Here is a 22,500-nt window from a genome sequence, read left to right on the forward strand (position 1 = left end):
CTGAACATCAGCAGAGAGACTCTTAAAGTAGAGACACTACATACTGATATACACCTGAACATCAGCAGGAGAGAACTCTTTAAAGTAGAGACACTACATACTGATATACACCCTAACACCAGCAGGAGAGGACTCTTTAAATATAATACTTTCTGAATCACCAGAGGGGAAGATTCCACCCGTAAATCCTCAACCTTTACGATGGCCTACATTCTGCTGCTCATGCTTCATAATCTGAGAGTTGTTTCACTCTAATCTCATTTCAGAGTCTTTGCATTAATCTGCTGTGTTGCTAAGCAGTTTGTGACCAGCCTTATTAAAAGTGTAAATACATTCAACGTGATGCATACATGCAGCGGAGGGGGAGGGAGTCCGATTTAGGGAAACGATGTAAAAGAGGGAATAATTAATAGTCGACAACCACTCCTCCATAATGCATGTCATGAATATATTCCTCTGCTGAGTAATGAGATGCAGAGAAATCTACAAATGAATAAAAATAGATCTCCTCCGGCCTCGACATATTTTCTTTGCTCGCAGATCCGTTTGCATGCGGCTGTGATCAGAGAGCGCTTTGACTCAGGGAGGGGGGGCGTACTTTAAAATGTATTCTGTTACAATCACCTGTAAAAGCTATATGCAAACAAGACCAGAAAATACATAAAGGATGGTTTTTGCTGAAGTGTATTCTGTAAGACAACAGAACAATGTGACCTTAGAAAAGAAAGATAGTTAGGAACAGAAATGATTTTATTTGTAGGAAAACCTGCTTTTCATGAAGGCAGGAGCCTAACGCTGAAACACATGAGCACATACTTTATAAAAGCAGGAATGACATCTGAGCTGACAGAAAGTGTTAAGCTCTCACACAGTATGTTATGAACATATAGGAGCACCTGCTGTATTCAAAATAATAAGATGAGAACCAATAGAGAGTATAAAAAGGGGAAGGCTATTGACTGGTGCACACTACAGCATCACATTGGTGATGACTATAGACTGGTACAGGCTAAACACTGTCTGAAATAGGTGCAGACTAAAGACTGTATAACATATAGACAGGTGCTGATTTAAAACTGGTGCAGACTATATACTGGTGAAGATTATATACTGGTGAAGACTATAGACTGTTGCAGGCTATAGACTGCATGCTATAGACTGAATAAATGTAGGTGCAGACTATAGACTGGTTGAGACAAAACTATATTTAGTCTCCCCCAGTCTATCTTTACTATAGACTGGTGCAGACTATAGATTGTCGAAACAGGTTTATTAGATAAGATTAGATATACTTTATTGATCCCAATGTGGGATCTTTTTTTCTCACGGCAGCAGACAAAACCAACTGTTGATGCAGATGTAATTTAAAAGCTGTAATGACTATGCAAACTCATACTATACGTAGTACACTATGTTTACATGCTGTCAGGTGCAGATGATTGTATCTGATGCTCCACTTTCGGCCCCGCCTCCTGAACCGCCTCAGCCAATGGGAGCTCGGTGGGCAGGGCTCGGCTGCACACTGGCTCGGGCGGAGACCTCGCGCCAGCAGCAGACGCTCCTCGCGCTCTCTGAGTCTCCACATCCTCCAGTCCATGGATTACACAGTTTCCCTCCAAGTGGAACATCAGCTGTCGGTGTTTCCCACGCACCTCTACCAGGAATACAGCGTGGAGGTTCAGGTGCGTGCCCCTCTTCCTCTCATCTTCCTCTCTTCCTCTCCTCTTCCTCTCTTCCTCTCCTCTTCCTCACAGCAGGACTTTATGGAGATGCGTTTCTGCAGCTGCTCGCGCTGCATGCTGATTTCTCTCAGACTCTTGTTGCTGTTGTGCACGTGTCCAGCTGGGCCCCATAAACAGCTCGTGTATGCAGTGGTGTAAAGTAACTGAGTACATTTACTCAAGTACTGTACTTAAGTACAATTCTGAGGTGCTTGTACTTTACTTGAGTGTTTCCATTTTATGCTACTCTGTACTTTTCCTCCACTACATGTATTTAATCCCTTTAGTTTCTTCACAGATGTGGATGAATGATGTGAAATCTAATCAAGTGTTGAATCAGACTTTAGTTCCACCTGGAGTAAATCCACCAGCTACCCTGCAGTATACAAAGCCATTCAAACTAGCTGCACCTTCACCAGCTTTGAGAACACTTTCATGATTTCACTATATTTTGATGATAATACTTTTCTACTTTTACTTGAGGGACATTTTTAATGCAGTATTTCTACTCTCTGGTACTTCTACTTGTACTCAAGTACAAGATCTGAGTACTTTCACTTTTACAGTAGCCGAGTACAAGTTTCAAAATCAGGTCAGCTTCTTGTTTTATTTGTATGAATGTGAAGCTCTGTCAGCATCACCGCTCTGCGTGCAGGGTGTCGATTCTCTCAGGGTGACATCTAAAGTGTGTGTGTGTGTGTGTGTGTGTGTGTGTGTGTGTGTGTGTGTTTGATGACATGACACTATGGGTCTATGATATGGGATATAATAACGTTCCTCCATTGATTTTTTCCTTATGAGAGGTTTCTGTAGTCGACTGCAGGTCAAAGGTCCTATCTGTGGGGTTGTTGGTTTATCTGCAGAACAGCAGAAGAAACAAGACCGCCTGTAGAAATAATCTGTCTATAACATGTTCAAGTATAGCAGATAAAAACACACTTACATTCTAACATACATCATGGATCGAGATAAAACTAATTAAAGCTTTTTCTTTGATTCGCTGGAACTAAAATATTGTTGTTGTGTTCTCCTAAAAAACATATTTGATGATCAAAAAACACCTTTATTTTCCTGATGGGTTTATTTGCAGTTTTAGACCGGTTTGTTTATTTTTAATGAATCATTACTACCTTGGTTTATCTGTCGCAGAACTTACAAGGTGAGACAACACCAACACATTGAGGACAAAACAACAAAACAAACAAACAGTGCAGCCCTCATGTGTGAGTATTTGCCCCCACTGTAATAACACCGGACCCTTCCTCTTGAACGTCAGGTGATATTGGGGACCGCTCCAATGGCAGAATGGACATCAGTTTTTCAACCATTACAAATATCAGGTGGCCATTTCTGCAGTATTGTGACGCATGCAGCATACAAAGCAACTCTTATGGTGTGTCCATGTCTACGTTCATAATTGGAATCTAAACTAAGAGCAAAGTTCTATGGATTAAAAGGCAAACACTGCGCAGTGACGCCCGAAAAAGATCACATTTTAGGGCACGATTGAAGCATGAGATGACTGTCATTGCCACAGCTAGTGGTTAAGAAAAGGCTTCTTGTACATAACGTGTAAATAAACGTTTAAATAATATTCAAACATGCTGTTTTTAAATGCCTTTGTCTGAATGTCTTTCATTTTTGTAAAGCACCTTGAATTGCCTTGTGTTGAAAGGTGCTATATAAATAGCCTCGCCTCGCCTTGCCTCGCCTCGCCTCGCCCCTGGCCCCTTGCCCCTTGCCTCGCCTTGCCTCGCCTTGCCTCGCCTCGCCTTGCCCCTTGCCTCGCCTTGCCTCGCCTCGCCTCGCCCCTTGCCTCGCCTTGCCTCGCCTCGCCTTGCCTTGCCCCTTGCCTCGCCTCGCCTTGCCCCTTGCCTCGCCTTGCCTCGCCTCGCCTTGCCCCTTGCCTCGCCTCGCCTTGCCCCTTGCCCCTTGCCTCGCCTCACCTTGCCCCTTGCCTCGCCTCGCCTTGCCCCTCGCCTCACCTTGCCCCTTGCCCCTTGCCTCGCCTTGCCCCTTGCCTCGCCTCGCCTTGCCCCTTGCCTCGCCTCGCCTTGCCCCTTGCCTCGCCTCGCCTTGCCCCTTGCCTCGCCTCGCCTTGCCCCTTGCCTCGCCTTGCTCCTTGCCTCGCCTTGCCCCTTGCCTCGCCTCGCCTTGCCCCTGGCCTCGCCTTGCCCCTTGCCTCGCCTCGCCCCTTGCCCCTTGCCTCGCCTTGCCCCTTGCCTCGCCTTGCCCCTTGCCTCGCCTTGCCCCTTGCCTCGCCTCACCTTGCCCCTTGCCTTGCCTCACCTTGCCTCGCCTCGCCTTGCCCCTTGCCTCGCCTTGCCCCTTGCCTCCCCTTGCCCCTTGCCTCGCCTTGCCCCTTGCCCCTTACCTCGCCTTGCCCCTTGCCTCGCCTTGCCCCTTGCCTCGCCTTGCCCCTTGCCTCGCCTTGCCCCTTGCCTCCCCTTGCCCCTTGCCTCGCCTTGCCCCTTGCCTCGCCTTGCCCCTTGCCTCGCCTTGCCCCTTGCCTCGCCTTGCCCCTTGCCTCGCCTTGCCCCTTGCCTCGCCTCGCCTTGCCCCTTGCCCCTTGCCCCTTGCCTCGCCTCGCCTTGCCCCTCGCCTCGCCTTGCCTCGCCTCGCCTTGCGCCTTGCCTCGCCTTGCCTCGCCTTGCCCCTTGCCTCGCCTCGCCTTGCCCCTTGCCTTGCCTCGCCTCACCTCGCCTCGCCTGTGTATAATCTCTGAACAAGAGCGAGTGATATACAGTTAAAAACACAGTGTTGAATCGTGTATGGAGAAGCAATAACAACGCTTTTACTTTGAGAAGCTGTGGGAGAGGATTATGGCAACATCTCATCTTCATGATCTTAGTTTCCTGTTTTATTTTGACATTTATGTTGTACTTCCTCTGTTCTCCCTCGTCCCTGATTGTGTGATTGTGTTCACCTGCTGCCCCGTGTCTCACCTCCCCAGCTGTGTCTTGTCTTGTGATTACCCCCGTGTGGATTTAGTCTCGTCTTCCCTTGTGCTCCCTCGTCGTCGTTGTTTCTCTGGTTTTGGCTCCTGGATCTTTCTCTGTATTCTGGCTTTTCCTCCCGTGTCCTCCAAGTCTTCCTGCTTAGTTCTTTTGTTTTTGTTTGCTCCTTTTCCTCCTGATGATCTTGCCTGCTTGTGCATTTGTCTAGTGTTTGTTTGGAACAGCTTTATTTCATACACCAACCTCTTTATTCAGCATTTGGGTCCTGATCACCTCCTGCTCCTGACAATCACATTCTGTTTGAGATCGGATCAAATGTTATGTCAAGATATTTTCAGAATGAATGATTTTATTTTTGGTCAGATCTCCATTTCCCCCCCATGTGGCTCTAATCCTGTAATGCAGCGGTAACCAACCTTTTTCAACTCACGGCGCACTTAAGAATCTAAAATGTGTTCCCGGCCCACATTCAACTGTAAACAAGACGGAGGCTAAATACAGTTCTCAAGAGTACTTTTTATTTTAATTAGAAAAGGAGCTGGCTATCAGTAACAAACAGACATTTGTGTTACACGGTTTAGTTGAATACTCGATTCTGATTGGTCAAATTAGAACATGTGACACATTGTTAATCCAGTAGAACAGACTGCTGTCAAGGACTGTAATGGCCGTTGCTAAGGAGGATCAAGAAACAAAAAGGAAAAGAGGTTCAAATTTAAAAAAAGTATCTTAATAATGAAATGTTTCCACACAAATCATAATGTTTTGCAAATGATTTGGCGGTCCACTTGTAATGCCTTCACGGACCACTAGGGGGCCCACAGGTTGGGAACCGCTGCTCTAATGCAACTATAATACTGTAACTAACTGAAATAATGATTCGATTATCAAAGAAGTTGCTTTTAATTATTTGTTGACTGTCACTATAATATCCGTTTTGTCTTGTTTTTTACTTTGCCTTCATGTCCCTCAGGTGGCTTTTTAAAATCAGACGCAGTAAATGCTTTGTTTCCCCCTCCCCCAATGTGTTTGTCTTTACCACACAGTGATGTCCTTAATTAGGTCTGAAACTGACGGTTGTTGGCGTCATCAATAACCCGGCTGATTAGTTTATTGATTAATCAGCTAGTTGTTGGGTGTATAACGTGGGGAAAATCACATCCCCAAACCCAAAGGTATTTAGTTTACTTCACAAGAAACGTAAATACTCACGTTTGAGGAACTGTTGGCAGTTGTTTTGTTTGGTTTTATTGCATATAAATGTAAATTAATTGATATTTCATTGGTTCTCTGTTGAAAAACTAATGGGAAATGGTTTCAAGTTCGCTGTATTGTTTTCTAAATAAACCTAAAGATTTGATTTATTTAGATTATAATGAATGTACTTTATTGATCTCACAACTTAAACTGTAAAACCAGCTCTTAAAAAGTAGTAATCAGCAGATTTAGTTTTCTGAGTGCAGTCGGTGTCACTTTGGTCCAACAGAAGATGTTTCATCTTAAAGCAGCTCTCTCTTTCACCTGCAGCAGCTCAACTCTTACTTAAGATCCAGATACGGATGATGTGTTTGGTTCTGCAGCCTCCAGCCAGATGAGAGAAAGAAAAATGCAGCGTTTCAAAGACGAGACGCTCCGAGCTGCATCTCAATCTGCCTCATTTAGAAATAACCACTGTTAGCCAGCAGAGGGCTCCTTGTTGGAAGCTCTATGCTATCAGAGCTGCAGGGATGAGTCCCAAAAACTCACGTCCTGTCTCCTGGTCTGGAGGTTAATGGGTTTCTGAATGTGTTTTTGGTCAGAAATAAGGTCTGTGGTTAACACAAGCTGAAGAGATGTCAACGTTTTGTTCTACGACATTAAATACGTCAGTAAATACCCCACTGGTGGATTTAAAAACAAAGGTTGCTAACGAGTGTCTAAATGAGACGACTAAACGCCATCACGCCCAACGTTAGCCACCTTTAGCTTAGCGGTGGAGACGTGAAGTCATGTGACCGTGCTGTAGTTCCTCTATAGCCCAACATTAGCCTCCTTTAGCTTAGCGGTGGTGACGTGAAGTCATGTGACCGTGCTGTAGTTATTTTATAGCCCAACATTAGCCGCCTTTAGCTTAGCGGTGGTGACGTGAAGTCATGTGACCGTGCTGTAGTTCCTTTATAGCCCAACATTAGCCACCTTTAGCTTAGCGGTGGTGACGTGAAGTCATGTGACCGTGCTGTAGTTCCTTTATAGCCCAACATTAGCCTCCTTTAGCTTAGCGGTGGTGACGTGAAGTCATGTGACCGTGCTGTAGTTCCTTTATAGCCCAACATTAGCCTCCTTTAGCTTAGCGGTGGTGACGTGAAGTCATGTGACCGTGCTGTAGTTCCTTTATAGCCCAACATTAGCCTCCTTTAGCTTAGCGGTGGTGACGTGAAGTCATGTGACCGTGCTGTAGTTCCTTTATAGCCCAACATTAGCCACCTTTAGCTTAGCGGTGGTGACGTGAAGTCATGTGACCGTGCTGTAGTTCCTTTATAGCCTAACATTAGCCTCCTTTAGCTTAGCGGTGGTGACGTGAAGTCATGTGACCGTGCTGTAGTTCCTTTATAGCCCAACATTAGCCTCCTTTAGCTTAGCGGTGGTGACGTGAAGTCATGTGACCGTGCTGTAGTTCCTTTATAGCCCAACATTAGCCGCCTTTAGCTTAGCGGTGGTGACGTGAAGTCATGTGACCGTGCTGTAGTTCCTTTATAGCCCAATATTAGTTTTTTACTTCAGAAATCATAAAGTGGTGTTAATATGTGGAGATTATCCTGCTCAACTAAACGTATAAGTATAAACGTTGAGATTATTTTCTGCAATAATCCAAAATCACATGGAGAAATCCCATTGATTATTTTTGTCACTGCAGCACTTGTTTTTGCTACAACACAAACCTCTCCATCACACAGTGAGAACGTTTTACTACGAACAGCAACACGTTACAGACGGCCTCAGATAGTAAATCTCCTTCATGGACCCTTGCTTTAATATCCTAGTGATTTCCCTGCGTCTCCTCGGGCCCTCCAGTCATATTTTCTATATCTGAAAAAGCTTCAAGAGAGGAGAAAAACACTTCCATTATTCCCCCGCCTGCTGCCTATAATTTGGGATGCCTATAAATAAAAAGCCTTTGAAGCTCAGTGCTTCCATGTCATCAATAACGGTTTGCTTTTGTAAAGTTGAAATTGCCTTCTTTGTTGCTTTGCTCTGCCTTCTTGCCGCAGTCGTTCGCAGTTCTGTCTCCATTGTATCTTTCACAGAAGGTCAACAGAGATGGGTGTGAGGATATTTTTAAATAGCACACAAAGAACCAAACGGCTGTGTTTTCACAGATTGTAGACGTGGTTTTGAATCAAACAGCTGAAAGTCATGACAGAGGGAGATGTGTGCTCTATGAAAGGTGACAAATCGTCTCCTGCTGTTTTTCAGAACAGCAGAATACACGAGTCCACACTGGCCCTCGATCTGCAGAACAATGGGCATTTGCCTTTTAAAAGTATAATGCACTCTGCCTTTACTTGTAGTTTTTAAAAGAGATGTCGTATAAATCATCCAGAAACCTCTAGGTCTATCCAATTAACATCATTGAGAAAAAACAAACCTTGGTTCTTTTGCAAAGACAGGAAAGTGAATTCATTGCGTGGAATGATCATAATTCAACTGACAAACCTGCAAATGAGTTTCAGGATTTGATAGAATATAATGCTTAAATCAATGAGGCTGAAGACACTGGTAGCTTTGAAGGAGTCCATCAATAAAGTTCCATAAAGTTTAGAGAGATACCGTCAAAAAGACGTTTCGATTTTGATGCTAGAGGTATCGGCTGAATCCAAATCCCTCTCTAGACTCGCAGACCGAGGCATTGCAAACACGTCTCCAATGTGCTCACGGTGCTCGCATCCAGACTTTAAGAGCACCAGGTGAGTCCTTTTATTATCCAAGGAAAAGTCATCCCTGCATGTCAAACTTTCCAGATTCAAACTAATCACAGAAACAGACATGACATAAATTAAAGCCTGCCGATCGGTGGATGTTTGCAACCGTCCTTTCCAAACTTTACTTTCCCAATGCTGTGAAGTAAAAACTAATGTGAAGTCTGGAAAGAGTGATGGTGGTCGATAGATACTTTATATTGTTAGACTCCCTGAAGTGAGGAACTCGTAAATTAGTACCCGGAGGGAAAAGTCGAACCAGTGCGTCCTTAGATTTCAAGAACATTCTCTGAAAAAGGCTAAAACTCATCCTGAAGTCAAGAAAAGACAGAGCAGATCCTCTCCTGCTGATGTTCAGGTGTATATCAGTATGTAGTGTCTCTACTTTAAAGAGTCCTCTCCTGCTGATGTTCAGGTGTATATCAGTATGTAGTGTCTCTACTTTAAAGAGTCCTCTCCTGCTGATGTTCAGGTGTATATCAGTATGTAGTGTCTCTACTTTAAAGAGTCCTCTCCTGCTGATGTTCAGGTGTATATCAGTATGTAGTGTCTCAACTTTAAAGAGTCCTCTCCTGCTGATGTTCAGGTGTATATCAGTATGTAGTGTCTCTACTTTAAAGAGTCCTCTCCTGCTGATGTTCAGGTGTATATCAGTATGTAGTGTCTCTACTTTAAAGAGTCCTCTCCTGCTGAGGTTCAGGTGTATATCAGTATGTCGTGTCTCTACTTTAAAGAGTCCTCTCCTGCTGATGCTCAGGTGTATATCAGTATGTAGTGTCTCTACTTTAAAGAGTCCTCTCCTGCTGATGTTCAGGTGTATATCAGTATGTAGTGTCTCTACTTTAAATAGTCCTCTCCTGCTGATGTTCAGGTGTATGTCAGTATGTAGTGTCTCTACTTTAAAGAGTCCTCTCCTGCTGATGTTCAGGTGTATATCAGTGTGTAGTGTCTTTACTTTAAAGAGTCCTCTCCTGCTGATGCTCAGGTGTATATCAGTATGTAGTGTCTCTACTTTAAAGAGTCCTCTCCTGCTGATGTTCAGGTGTATGTCAGTATGTAGTGTCTCTACTTTAAAGAGTCCTCTCCTGCTGATGTTCAGGTGTATGTCAGTATGTAGTGTCTCTACTTTAAAGAGTCCTCTCCTGCTGATGTTCAGGTGTATATCAGTGTGTAGTGTCTCTACTTTAAAGAGTCCTCTCCTGCTGATGCTCAGGTGTATATCAGTATGTAGTGTCTCTACTTTAAAGAGTCCTCTCCTGCTGATGTTCAGGTGTATATCAGTATGTAGTGTCTCTACTTTAAAGAGTCCTCTCCTGCTGATGTTCAGGTGTATATCAGTATGTAGTGTCTCTACTTTAAAGAGTCCTCTCCTGCTGATGTTCAGGTGTATTATCAGTATGTAGTGTTCTCTACTTTAAAGAGTCCTCTCCTGCTGAGGTTCAGGTGTATATCAGTATGTCGTGTCTCTACTTTAAAGAGTCCTCTCCTGCTGATGCTCAGGGTTGTAGATCAGTATGTAGTGTATCTACTTTAAAGAGTCCTCTCCTGCTGATGTTCAGGTGTATATCAGTATGTAGTGTCTCTACTTTAAAGAGTCCTCTCCTGCTGATGTTCAGGTGTATGTCAGTATGTAGTGTCTCTACTTAAAGAGTCCTCTCCTGCTGATGTTCAGGTGTATATCAGTGTGTAGTGTCTCTACTTTAAAGAGTCCTCTCCTGCTGATGCTCAGGTGTATATCAGCATGTAGGTGTCTCTACTTTAAAGAGTCCTCTCCTGCTGATGTTCAGGTGTATGTCAGTATGTAGTGTCTCTACTTTAAAGAGTCCTCTCCTGCTGATGTCAGGTGTATGTCAGTATGTAGTGTCTCTACTTTAAAGAGTCCTCTCCTGCTGATGTTCAGGTGTATATCAGTGTGTAGTGTCTCTACTTTAAAGAGTCCTCTCCTGCTGATGCTCAGGTGTATATCAGTATGTAGTGTCTCTACTTTAAAGAGTCCTCTCCTGCTGAGGTTCAGGTGTATATCAGTATGTAGTGTCTCTACTTTAAAGAGTCCTCTCCTGCTGATGTTCAGGTGTATATCAGTATGTAGTGTCTCTACTTTAAAGAGTCCTCTCCTGCTGATGTTCAGGTGTATATCAGTATGTAGTGTCTCTACTTTAAAGAGTCCTCTCCTGCTGATGTTCAGGTGTATATCAGTATGTAGTGTCTCTACTTTAAAGAGTCCTCTCCTGCTGATGTTCAGGTGTATATCAGTATGTAGTGTCTCTACTTTAAAGAATCCTCTCCTGCTGATGTTCAGGTGTATATCAGTGTGTAGTGTCTCTACTTTAAAGAGTCCTCTCCTGCTGATGTTCAGGTGTATATCAGTGTGTAGTGTCTCTACTTTAAAGAGTCCTCTCCTGCTGATGATCAGGTGTATATCAGTATGTAGTGTCTCTACTTTAAAGAGTCCTCTCCTGCTGATGTTCAGGTGTATATCAGTATTTAGTGTCTCTACTTTAAAGAGTCCTCTCCTGCTGATGTTCAGGTTTATATCAGTATGTAGTGTCTCTACTTTAAAGAGTCCTCTCCTGCTGATGTTCAGGTGTATATCAGTATGTAGTGTCTCTACTTTAAAGAGTCCTCTCCTGCTGATGTTCAGGTGTATATCAGTCTGTAGTGTCTCTACTTTAAAGAGTCCTCTCCTGCTGATGTTCAGCTGTATATCAGTATGTAGCGTCTCTACTTTAAAGAGTCCTCTCCTGCTGATGTTCAGGTTTATATCAGTATGTAGTGTCTCTACCTTAAAGAGTCCTCTCCTGCTGATGTTCAGGTGTATATCAGTCTGTAGTGTCTCTACTTTAAAGAGTTCTCTCCTGCTGATGTTCAGGTGTATATCAGTATGTAGTGTCTCTACTTTAAAGAGTCCTCTCCTGCTGTTGTTCAGGTGTATATCAGTATGTAGTGTCTCTACTTTAAAGAGTCCTCTCCTGCTGATGTTCAGTGTGTTGGAGAGAAATTCCCTCTGGATAGAATACAGGGATTTTAGGCTTTGCAGACCATTTACGTGCACTAAAACCCATATAACCTACTACAGTAAAGGGAACACCTAAAAGCACAACAGGGCCTCTTTACTCTGAGAAATTGTTGTTCTGAACATCGACCTCCATAAAGCAAATCAATAACGTCTTTCATGAAATGCACCTCCTATACATCTACATTTCTTTAAAAGACTTTCGTTAAAAATTCACATTGTATGTTTTCTGTTAAAATGTCCAAGCAACAATTAACCTGGAAATATTTCAGTAACCAGATACCAGGCGATGTAGTAACATCCGTGACGTTGAAACTTCCTTAATATCCTATAATTGGAAGCATGTTTCCTCATTGTTGAAGTCAATTATCCAACATACTGCAGTTTAAGTGTAAAAGAAGCTTCCATGTGAGAAATAAAGGTCCCTCTGCACTCATTACTGTTAAACAAGTGGTCAATAAAAGCCAAAGATCACATAATGACCTTTTTAAGTGATGATCCACCAAGTGAGGTAATGCTATGAATAATTAACTGGACCCTTTATTGGTTGCATTTAAAGCAATAGGATGCATTATTTGGTATCCCCTGATTGGCTGTTGCTGCATCAGGAGCGTGTTTTAAATCTTAGATGAGCTCTATATATGGATCCAAACACTTTACCTTACAGTTTAGTGCTTTGTGGATGAGACGCAGCGAGCCGTTAACCACAGACAGGATGTGCATTTACAGCCTCTTGCAACAGGTGTAATATTCAGGCTGTAGTGTCAATCCAAACTAACAACACCCCTGTTTTGTTGTTTGTTGTTCACCTTCTTGGCGTCATGAGGAGGTGGTGGGAGACTCGATTAATTGTAAATACAGAGCTGATCCCAGATCAGATGCACGCTGAAGGCTCTTTGAGCATGTTTTCTCTCAGTGATTGTGCTGGTATGTTAAATGTTTGTTGTTTGTTTTTCATGAATTGTGTCTTGATGTTTGTCTGTTGATGTTACACATGGAGCTGCTGTGATGCAAGTCACATTTGAGACTTGATCTGACCATTAAAGTATTATCGTATTGTATAATTGAAATCCTACTAAATATACTAGTGGTGCACGATAATTATCGGCCCGATAATTATCGGTCCGATATTAGGAATTATGACGTCATCCCGATAAACCCGATAAAAGTATTAATAGCCCCGATAATATACAATATATTTTTTGGGTAAAAAAAAGAAAGAAATACTGCGGTGTGGGTGGATTGGGATGAGGGGCGCTTGTTTTTCACTCGGCTCCTCACGTTTTGCCAGTACTGTGGTATTAGTGGTTTAGGAAGAGGGGAGTTCTTCACTAATCCAGCGCTCCCTAACTCATGCCTGGCTGTGACGTAAATGGTGTGCGGCCGTGAAGCCAGGACAGTAAACAAACATGTCGCCGGTAGTATGGGACTATTTCAAAGCTTCAGAGTTAGATAGTTCGCTTGCTATTTGTATTAACAAATGCAGAAGTTCCACGAGGAGGGAAAGAGGCAACGAGCTATAATACTTCCAACCTGATTAGTCACCTGAAACATCGCCATCGCTACGATGGTGTGTTGAAAGCGTACGAAGACGCCTGCGCTGCTAAACTAGCGGCGAATCCAAAGCCAGCTGCAAAGGCACCGGGGCTTTTACCTATCGACGAGGCTTTTGAAAAAGGCAAGAAGTTTGCCAGAGACGACCCCAGGGTTAGTTTTGTTCATAGTAGTAATGCTCATGTCATTTGCTCACTACTAGTCTTTTGTTACCACCAGGTGTGCAAAAACTACAGGTACATTTAATATATATATATTTATATATATTATTATTATTAGTATCGGTTATCGGTATCGGTATCGGTCTTGAGAAGCAGGAAGTTATCGGTATCGGTATCGGTTTCAAAAAACCAATATCGTGCATCCCTAAAATATACTACATATGACGCCTGGAGGGAATGTTTTCAAATTAAGCACACACGTCCACAAGCAAAGGATGATCTAATTAGATTACCGGGGTGAAAGGACAAGGTCACTGCGGCCTCAGATCTGTCACATTCACCTGAACGTAATATCTCTGGAACAACTCCAACATGGAATTATATTTGGCACCATCGTCTTCTTGGACTCAAGAGTGGAAGGATTTAGAAAAACACACAAAGGTCAAAACTCAAGATCAATATGAAACCCATTTTTTCTGCCATATATCAAGAGTTCAAAGGTTGATTCTGACAATATCACACGCATGTCTAATGGCATAAAATACATTTTGGATTGACTTGGATGTAAAGTGTGCATTGACTGGTTGGCGGAGGCATTCATTCACAAAGGCTTAGCTCTATCTTGTCCATGGTAGCATCATGTATTTATGTGTGGATTTAGGCAGTTTATAGGTTAGTTATTTATTTATCTCAAAGGTTTTATCCTCATATGCACATAAGATACAGTGGAGAAATGGCAATGCAATTATTCTGACCTGAGCTCCTCCAACAATGCAACATATATAATAAAAATACATAATACAAAACAAAAAATAGTGCAACAAGTCTATATACGTGTAAATAGAATATAATATGTACAAGAACAGAATATGAAATTAAATGATGTACATTCAGACAAAATTAAATACGGTTTATTGAGGTGATATCTATTTATATAAATAAGTAGATTGAAAGATGGCAAACAGATGAATGTTTGTGGAGGCACTTCACAGAGTTCAGGTGTTTAGCAGTCTTATGGTCTGTGGGATAAAACTGTCCCCAAGTCTGGTGGTTTTAGTCCTGATGTACCGCCTGCCTGTAGTTTGTTGGTTTGTAGGTTAGTTCGTAGGTTAGTTAGTTGGTTAGTTAGTTAGTAGGTTAGTTAGTTGGTCGGTTGGTTTGTAGGTTAGTTGGTTGGTTGGTAGGTTTGTTAGTTGGTCGGTTGGTTTGTAGGTTAGTTAGTTGGTTGGTTGTTGGTTGGTTTGTAGGTTAGTTGGTTGGTTGGTCTGTAGGTTAGTTGGTTGGTTGGTAGGTTTGTTAGTTGGTCGGTTGGTTTGTAGGTTAGTTAGTTGGTTGGTTTGTAGGTTAGTTAGTTGGTTGGTTAGTCGGTTGGTTTGTAGGTTAGTTAGTTGGTCGGTTGGTTGGTTGGTTTGTAGGTTAGTTAGTTGGTCGGTTGGTTGGTTGGTTTGTAGGTTAGTTGGTTGGTTGGTAGGTTTGTTAGTTGGACGGTTGGTTTGTAGATTAGTTAGTTGGTTGGTTGGTTTGTAGGTTAGTTGGTTGGTTGGTCTGTAGGTTAGTTGGTCGGTTGGTTTGTAGGTTAGTTGGTTGGTTGGTTGGTTAGTTAGTTGGTAGGTTAGTTAGTTGGTTGGTTGGTTGGTTGGTTGGTTGGTTGGTTGGTTAGTGTTGGTTGGTTAGTCGGTTGGTTTGTAGGTTAGTTAGTTGGTTGGTTGGTTGGTTGGTTTGTAGGTTAGTTAGTTAGTTAGTTGGTTGGTTGGTTTGTAGGTTAGTTATTAGTTAGTTAGTTGGTTGGTTAATTAGTTATTGTAGTTTTGTTAGTTGTTGGTTGGTTGGTTGGGTTGGTTAGTTTTAGTTCGGTTAGTTCGTTGGTTTGGTTGTCGGTTGGTTTGTAGGTTAGTTCGTTCGTTGGTTGGTTGGTGGTTGGTTTGTAGTTGTTAGTTGGTTGGGTTAGTCGTTGGTTTGTTTAGTTTTCGTTTTTGGTTTGGTTGGTGTTGTCGGTTATTCGTTCTTCTTGTTGGTTGGTTGGTTGGTTTGTGGTTCGTTGGTTTGGTTGGTTAGTTCGTTTGTCGGTTCGTTGGTTGTTGGTTGTTGGTTGTTGGTTGGTTGGTTGGTTCGTTTGCGTTCGTTAGTTGGTTGTTCTTCGGTTTGGTTTGTCGGTTATGTTCGGTTTACGTTAGTTTGTTGGTTGGTTGGTTGGTTGGTTGGTTGGTTGTGTTGGTTGGTTTGATCTGTTCGTTAGTTGGTTGGTTGGTTGTGTGGGTTTGATCTGTTCGTTCGTTAGTTCGTTCGTTATCGTTCGTTCCGTTTGGTTGGTTGGTTGGTTGGTTGGTTAGGTTGGGTTGGTTGGTTGGGCTTGGTTCTATTTGTCGGTTCGTTCATTGGGTTGTGTTCGTCGGTTGGTTTGGTACGGTTCGTTCGTTCGTTAGTTGGTTGGTTGGTTGGTTTGTTTGTTGGTTGGTTGGTTTGTTGGTTAGTGAGTTGGTTGGTTTGTTGGTTGTTTACAGCCTCTTGCAACAGGTGTAATATTGTAGTGTTTCCTTGACAGTGGATGATGTGAGTCATCCGGCTCGATGTGCCCGCACAGCATTAACCTCATTAGGCTGACCAGTGTCACATGTGTATTGTCCCAGCAGCCCAGCGTTTGCCCTGCATGTTGCTCTGGCTGCTCACCAGGCTGATTACATTACTGAAGAGCAGGCAGGCTGCCCGGCCGCGCTCGTGTTGATGTTTTCACTCAGCAGATCTGAGCAAGGCGCTTAGGTCACGCTGCATGGGAATAGGCCACTTAGCAGCAAACACAAAGTAACTGCTCATTGTTTAGACCTGCAGGCATGGCATTACAGTTTGGCTCGCCTTCGCCTCCCAAAGCCAAACGAGGAGAGAATCTGCTGCACGCCGGCTTTTGGGGTTATCCAAAAGAAACGGAAAGTAATCAGGTTACTTTTATATTTTGATACTCAGATGTATACGTGTACATGTACTGTATACGTATTTAATTACGGATTTCTCTTTTTCTCTTTATCCTGCAACTGGATGACTAACGGGAAGGCTCTCTTTGGATAAACTCTGCTTTCTGCCCTCCCACTTCCACTAATCGTCTTTGTTTCTCGGATGTACAAATGTTCTAATTGTTAAATTAGTAGAATAAATAATAAAAAAAGAAATTAAAAAAAGATTAGGTTACGGAAAACATTTGAATCGGAATAAAAAAAAAGGTAACTTTGTTCAATTACAGTTACGTAAAAAAAACATGTAATGAGATTACTTTTATATTTATAAACTAAATATGGAATACAGTGTTACGATGTGATCGACATATTATAGGTACTGCATACATGTTCTTTATGGTTTATATTTAGGCAATTCTTCTTTATCTTAAATACATTTCTTTAATAGTGCAGTAGGTGGACTCCTGATTTATTCAACAAAAAAACACTCCATTATTTTGATTAATGTATTAAGCTTAAATAGCATTTGTAAACTATCACTGTTACTACATTTTTTTATACTAAATATCCTTCTTTTCCAAGGTTGCATCGATCTGCATTCCATTCGATATTGTGGTAATCCAAAAGAAACGGAAAGTAATCGGGTTACTTTTATACTCAGATTAGGTTACGGAAAAAAAATGTTGTTGTAACAGATTACATTAACCCTGGCTACGCCTCACATTTCCAGTGAGGCTAATTTGCCCCCCAGGGTATATATTGGATTCCCAATGAAGGTCAAAGGTCAGCGTGAGAGCTGCTCCTCCTCACTCTTCCTCACTAATGCAGGTCATCTCGGTTATAGAACAGATACTCAAAGACATGCGAACTGTAGAGCGACATTCAGTGACATTTAGTGATCTAAAAGTCAACTCGATCCAAAAGCCAACAATCCTTTCAGTTGTCCCCGGGCAGTGATGGTCTGATACCGACACAAATACATATATAAGCCACAATAAAGAGGAGAAAGCTGCTCAGATCAACAGAACTACAAGAAGAGTCTGAAAGAAATACGTAATGTCCCTAACAAACTAACAACACCCCTGTTTTGTCATCTGTTTTCCACCTTCTTGGCGGTCATGAGGAGGTGGTAGGGGGAGAAGTGATTCATTGCAATCCTACTAAATATACTATATATGCCTGGAGGGAATGTCTTCAAATTAAGCACACATGTCCACAAGCAAAGGATGATCTAATTAGATTACCGGGGAGAAAGGACAAGGTCACTGCGGCGTCAGATCTGTCGCATTCACGTGAACGTAATATCTCTGGAACAAAATGGAATTCCATTTGGCACCATCGTCTTCTTGGATTCAAGAGTGGAAGATTTTTAAAACTACACACAAAGGTCAAAACTCAAGATCAATGTGAAACACATTTTTTCTGCCATATATCAAGAGTTCAAAGGTTGATTCTGACAATATCACACGCATGTCTAATGGAATAAAATACATTTTGGTTCGACTTGGATGTAAAGTGCGCATCGACTGGTTGGCAGAGGCATACATTCGCAAAAGGTTAGTTCTGTCTATCATGTCTTTATGTGTGGATTTAGACAGTTTGTAGGTTAGTTGGTTGGTTTATTGGTTGGTCTGTTAACCACATTGATTGTTGATTTTTAATAATCTCTTATACAGACAATTACAACAAATCCAAAGCCACCATAAGATTCACATTGGTAGTTTTGAGTGAGATATCTCAACATCTATTGGATGGTTTTCCATGAACTTTGGTACAGGTTTCCACGTTCCTTTCAGGATGAATTTCCAGCTTTTCGTCGATCACCATCGTCATAATATGCCATCAGTCTCAGCTCTGCTTTATGTTTAGCACTAATGTGAGTAAGCTAACAGGTTGAAATGAAAGGGTGAACATCGTGGACCCTGCTGAACACCAGCCTGAAGAATCTTTATCTTGCTTTTGTAACAACTATAACATGGTAACACTGCTTTTTAAACCCCCCAAAATGCTTCAAATATTATAGTACCTGTCAGGGAATAATTTGCCCTGCATGTCCTCCTTCGCCCTCTGACACAGATGCTCAACCTTGGACAGCTGCTATCTCCCTTAAGGAGGGGCTGCCCTAGCATGTTGTTGTTATTATCAGTTTGTGACAGGGCAGCTCTCGTCAGAGATAGTTATTGTTGTGGGACACCTGGATCACATCCTTCTCGTGGTGTGACCCGAGCCATAACCGACAACTAAAGTTCCTTCAGTGTCCTCGGCTGTTTAGTCTCTATTGAAGAATGTTGATTACCCTCAGCAAACTAGTTAAAACCTCCTACCAGAGAGGAGGACCCTCAGAATTGATTTGGCATCTCAACCTGTGTCAACTCGTGGCTCGTGACATGTCTTGTGAATTCTCCGGCCGAAGCTCCAAATAAACCGTCTGTGTTTGCCATCAAAGCTCCAGCTCTCCTCGTGTCTCTCTGAGTCCTGTTTCCAATTGCTTCAGAAGTCTCCCCCACAGTACCCACTGCAGGATTTGCTTAGATTGAGGCAACATCGTTTAAAAAAGTTCAAAGGTGATCCGACTGCTAGCTAGATCAGCAAATGCTTCATTTAGAGTTAAAACTAAAATGGCATCCATAATGATAAGATAATAAGTACTTTATTGATCTTTAGGTATTGTGACTTGTAGGAAAAGCTCAGTTCATTAAAGTCCCAGTGAGTCAGGACAGCGTGACAGGAAGCCGGAATGCAATTAGCTGCTAAATGGGATTCTGCTTTATTAATGTTTTCAATTACACCTGTGTTTTCCAGCAGGTACGGGTTGTATAGTGTCGTTTTCTCATTCAATTAAGAAACCCTGCGTCCCCTGTTATGTCCATTATTTACTGATTGACCAAAAAGTCAGTCATAATCTAAAACACATACGTTTGGCTAGTCTGAGGCTTTGTCTAAAACTGTTCTGACTTCTGGTGTTTCCTATTTACCTTCTAGTCATGTTGTAGCTTTCCTAGATCTCAGCAATTACTCTGTACACTAATTACATTGTTATTTAACCAATAGAACCAATACTCATGAGATATGAACAATCAAATGACATCATGGTCCAATTCTCTCCACTAAAAACTAAATATCTGCACGTGGTTATTGTTGGATTGTTTATTCGGCCACATGCACTCTACCTATGAAGTATAAATGAACATGAAAAGCTATTCCCAGCATGTTTAATTATGTTTACCCTACAGTGGACCCTTCCACACCTGCCCATATTCATACATTACTAAAAGTAGAGCTGTTATACTCAACATTGAAGTGTGTGGTACTCGGCCCTACAGATATTTTGTGACTTTTAGACGGCGTTTGTTTCAGTCTGAGGGTTTTTGCCTACACTGAGTTTTACACTGATATCTGGCTCTAAGAGATGCATTGGAGGATCTCCAAAATTCATGACCGACACGCTCAATTTATTGCTTATCATTCACTGTCAGCAACAGGTCAGCAAAGATAACAAGCACTCCATTAAAAAAAAAAAAAGTACAATTCCTGCCATTGTACCATATCAGTGATGGATCCTTCGTGCTGCGCTGGCCGTTTTAAATCTGTTCCACTTGCAAAGTCAGGCAAACTGAGGAAAATGTGGGGAATGGAGAATATGTATAGTTGGTAGACTGTGAGAACCATGACCTCGACAACTTAATCATCGCTGGGGTGTAAAGATGGCACATTTCGTCTGGTTGCTTCACATCAGCACTCTGAAAAGGTGGATGATGATTTAAGGGTTTCTCCAACAACACTGAGAGCACGAGGGGACTGTAAACATCTGCAGAGAAATCCAGAGAAGAAGCTCTTCATGGTGATTTAGTGGCTGCTTTAATGGAGCTGAGGTCTGGGAGGAACTACTGTATGACCACACTGGATATTTAATGAAAAGGCCAGATCATTAAAAGGCTATATTACCCTTACACACACATTTATGTGTAGAGGACATAAAAAAGTACATTTGGCATGTGACCTTTTTAAAGATGATATTTATTGTAAATCGCTTTGGACTAAATGAAAATAAGTGAAATGTAAAAGAAGCTTTTCAGAAAAAACGGTCTACCCAATGAGATACGAACATATTGTTGACTTTATCTTCTGTAGACCCGGTTTATGTATTGCACAAATACATAGTAAATTAAGAAATGGCCGTGGGGAGCTGGTTAGTCAGAGATCTGCAGTCTTTTGGAGGTATTTGTTGTCAGTGTTGTGTTAGGCAGCTGAAAGGTCAGAACTTGGTAATTTTGTGATCAAGTGCCTGAAGCCTAATGCTCTGTGATTATAAATATATCACAGCAGATATGACTAAAATGTGAACAGCCACCGATAACTCACTCTGGCTTCTTCGAGTGTCATAATATAGAAATATGCCGACTATAAGCCCTTTTCTTTTAATAGGACCTCATTATGGCTTTAAGTGTATTGAGTTCTCCGTGACAGTCGCTCAGAGCACTTCTGTCTCCGGATGATACTCCTCATGTGTGGAGCCGCTGTGATTAATTGCCAGTTTTATTGTACTACTTATTTAATAAGGCGTATGGAATGAATGAGCAACTTGTGATTTAGGAGCTACCACTATCACACCTGTGTAGTCATCATTCTCCATTACACAGTCTGCACTTGAACCTGGCTGAACTTAGCTGAACTTAGCTGAACTTAGCTGAACTTGGCTGAACTTAGCTGAACTTAGCTGAACTTAGCTGAACTTGGCTGAACTTAGCTGAACTTAGCTGAACTTAGCTGCACTTAGCTGAACTTAGCTGAACTTAGCTGAACTTGGCTGAACTTAGCTGAACTTAGCTGAACTTAGCTGAACTTGGCTGAACTTAGCTGAACTTAGCTGAACTTAGCTGCACTTAGCTGAACTTAGCTGAACTTAGCTGCACTTAGCTGCACTTAGCTGAATTTAGCTGAACTTAGCTGAACTTAGCTGAACTTGGCTGAACTTAGCTGCACTTAGCTGAACTTAGCTGAACTTAGCTGAACTTGGCTGAACTTAGCTGAACTTAGCTGCACTTAGCTGCACTTAGCTGAATTTAGCTGAACTTAGCTGAACTTAGCTGAACTTGGCTGAACTTAGCTGCACTTAGCTGAACTTAGCTGAACTTAGCTGAACTTGGCTGAACTTAGCTGAACTTAGCTGAACTTAGCTGAACTTGGCTGAACTTAGCTGAACTTAGCTGAACTTAGCTGCACTTAGCTGAACTTAGCTGAACTTAGCTGCACTTAGCTGCACTTAGCTGAACTTAGCTGAACTTAGCTGCACTTAGCTGAACTTGGCTGAACTTGGCTGAACTTAGCTGAACTTAGCTGAACTTAGCTGAACTTGGCTGAACTTAGCTGAACTTAGCTGAACTTAGCTGCACTTAGCTGCACTTAGCTGAACTTAGCTGAACTTAGCTGCACTTAGCTGAACTTAGCTGAACTTAGCTGCACTTAGCTGAACTTAGCTGCACTTAGCTGAACTTGGCTGAACTTAGCTGAACTTGGCTGAACTTAGCTGAACTTAGCTGAACTTAGCTGAACTTAGCTGAACTTAGCTGAACTTGGCTGAATTTAGCTGAACTTAGCTGAACTTAGCTGAACTTGGCTGAACTTAGCTGAACTTGGCTGAACTTAGCTGAACTTAGCTGAACTTAGCTGAACTTAGCTGAACTTGGCTGAACTTAGCTGAACTTAGCTGAACTTAGGTGAACTTAGCTGAACTTAGCTGCACTTAGCTGAACTTAGCTGAACCTAGCTGAACTTGGCTGAACTTAGCTGAACTTAGCTGCACTTAGCTGAACTTAGCTGAACTTAGCTGAACTTAGCTGAACTTAGCTGAACTTAGCTGAACTTAGCTGAACTTGGCTGAACTTAGCTGAACTTAGCTGCACTTAGCTGAACTTAGCTGAACTTAGCTGAACTTAGCTGAACTTAGCTGAACTTAGCTGCACTTAGCTGAACTTAGCTGAACTTAGCTGCACTTAGCTGCACTTAGCTGAACTTAGCTGAACTTAGCTGAACTTAGCTGAACTTAGCTGAACTTGGCTGAACTTAGCTGAACTTAGCTGAACTTGGCTGAACTTAGCTGCACTTAGCTGAACTTAGCTGAACTTAGCTGAACTTAGCTGCACTTAGCTGAACTTAGCTGAACCTAGCTGAACTTAGCTGAACTTAGCTGCAC

The 22,500-nt window shown here is 42.3% G+C and overlaps 1 protein-coding gene across 1 annotated transcript in view; it reads left to right on the forward strand.

The window, feature by feature from the left end:
* The first annotated feature begins 1,537 nt into the window (after nucleotides 1-1,537).
* zmat4a (zinc finger, matrin-type 4a) overlaps nucleotides 1,538-22,500 on the forward strand; it is a 194,130-nt gene continuing 173,167 nt past the window's right edge. Inside the window, exon 1 of the mRNA XM_034232928.1 lies at nucleotides 1,538-1,682. Within this exon, the coding sequence (XP_034088819.1) occupies nucleotides 1,596-1,682 (87 nt within the window). The 5' untranslated portion in view covers nucleotides 1,538-1,595. The remainder of the gene's footprint in view (nucleotides 1,683-22,500) is intronic.

The sequence above is a fragment of the Gymnodraco acuticeps genome, unplaced genomic scaffold (assembly GCF_902827175.1).
Source record: "Gymnodraco acuticeps unplaced genomic scaffold, fGymAcu1.1, whole genome shotgun sequence".
Taxonomy (NCBI): Eukaryota; Metazoa; Chordata; class Actinopteri; order Perciformes; family Bathydraconidae; genus Gymnodraco; species Gymnodraco acuticeps.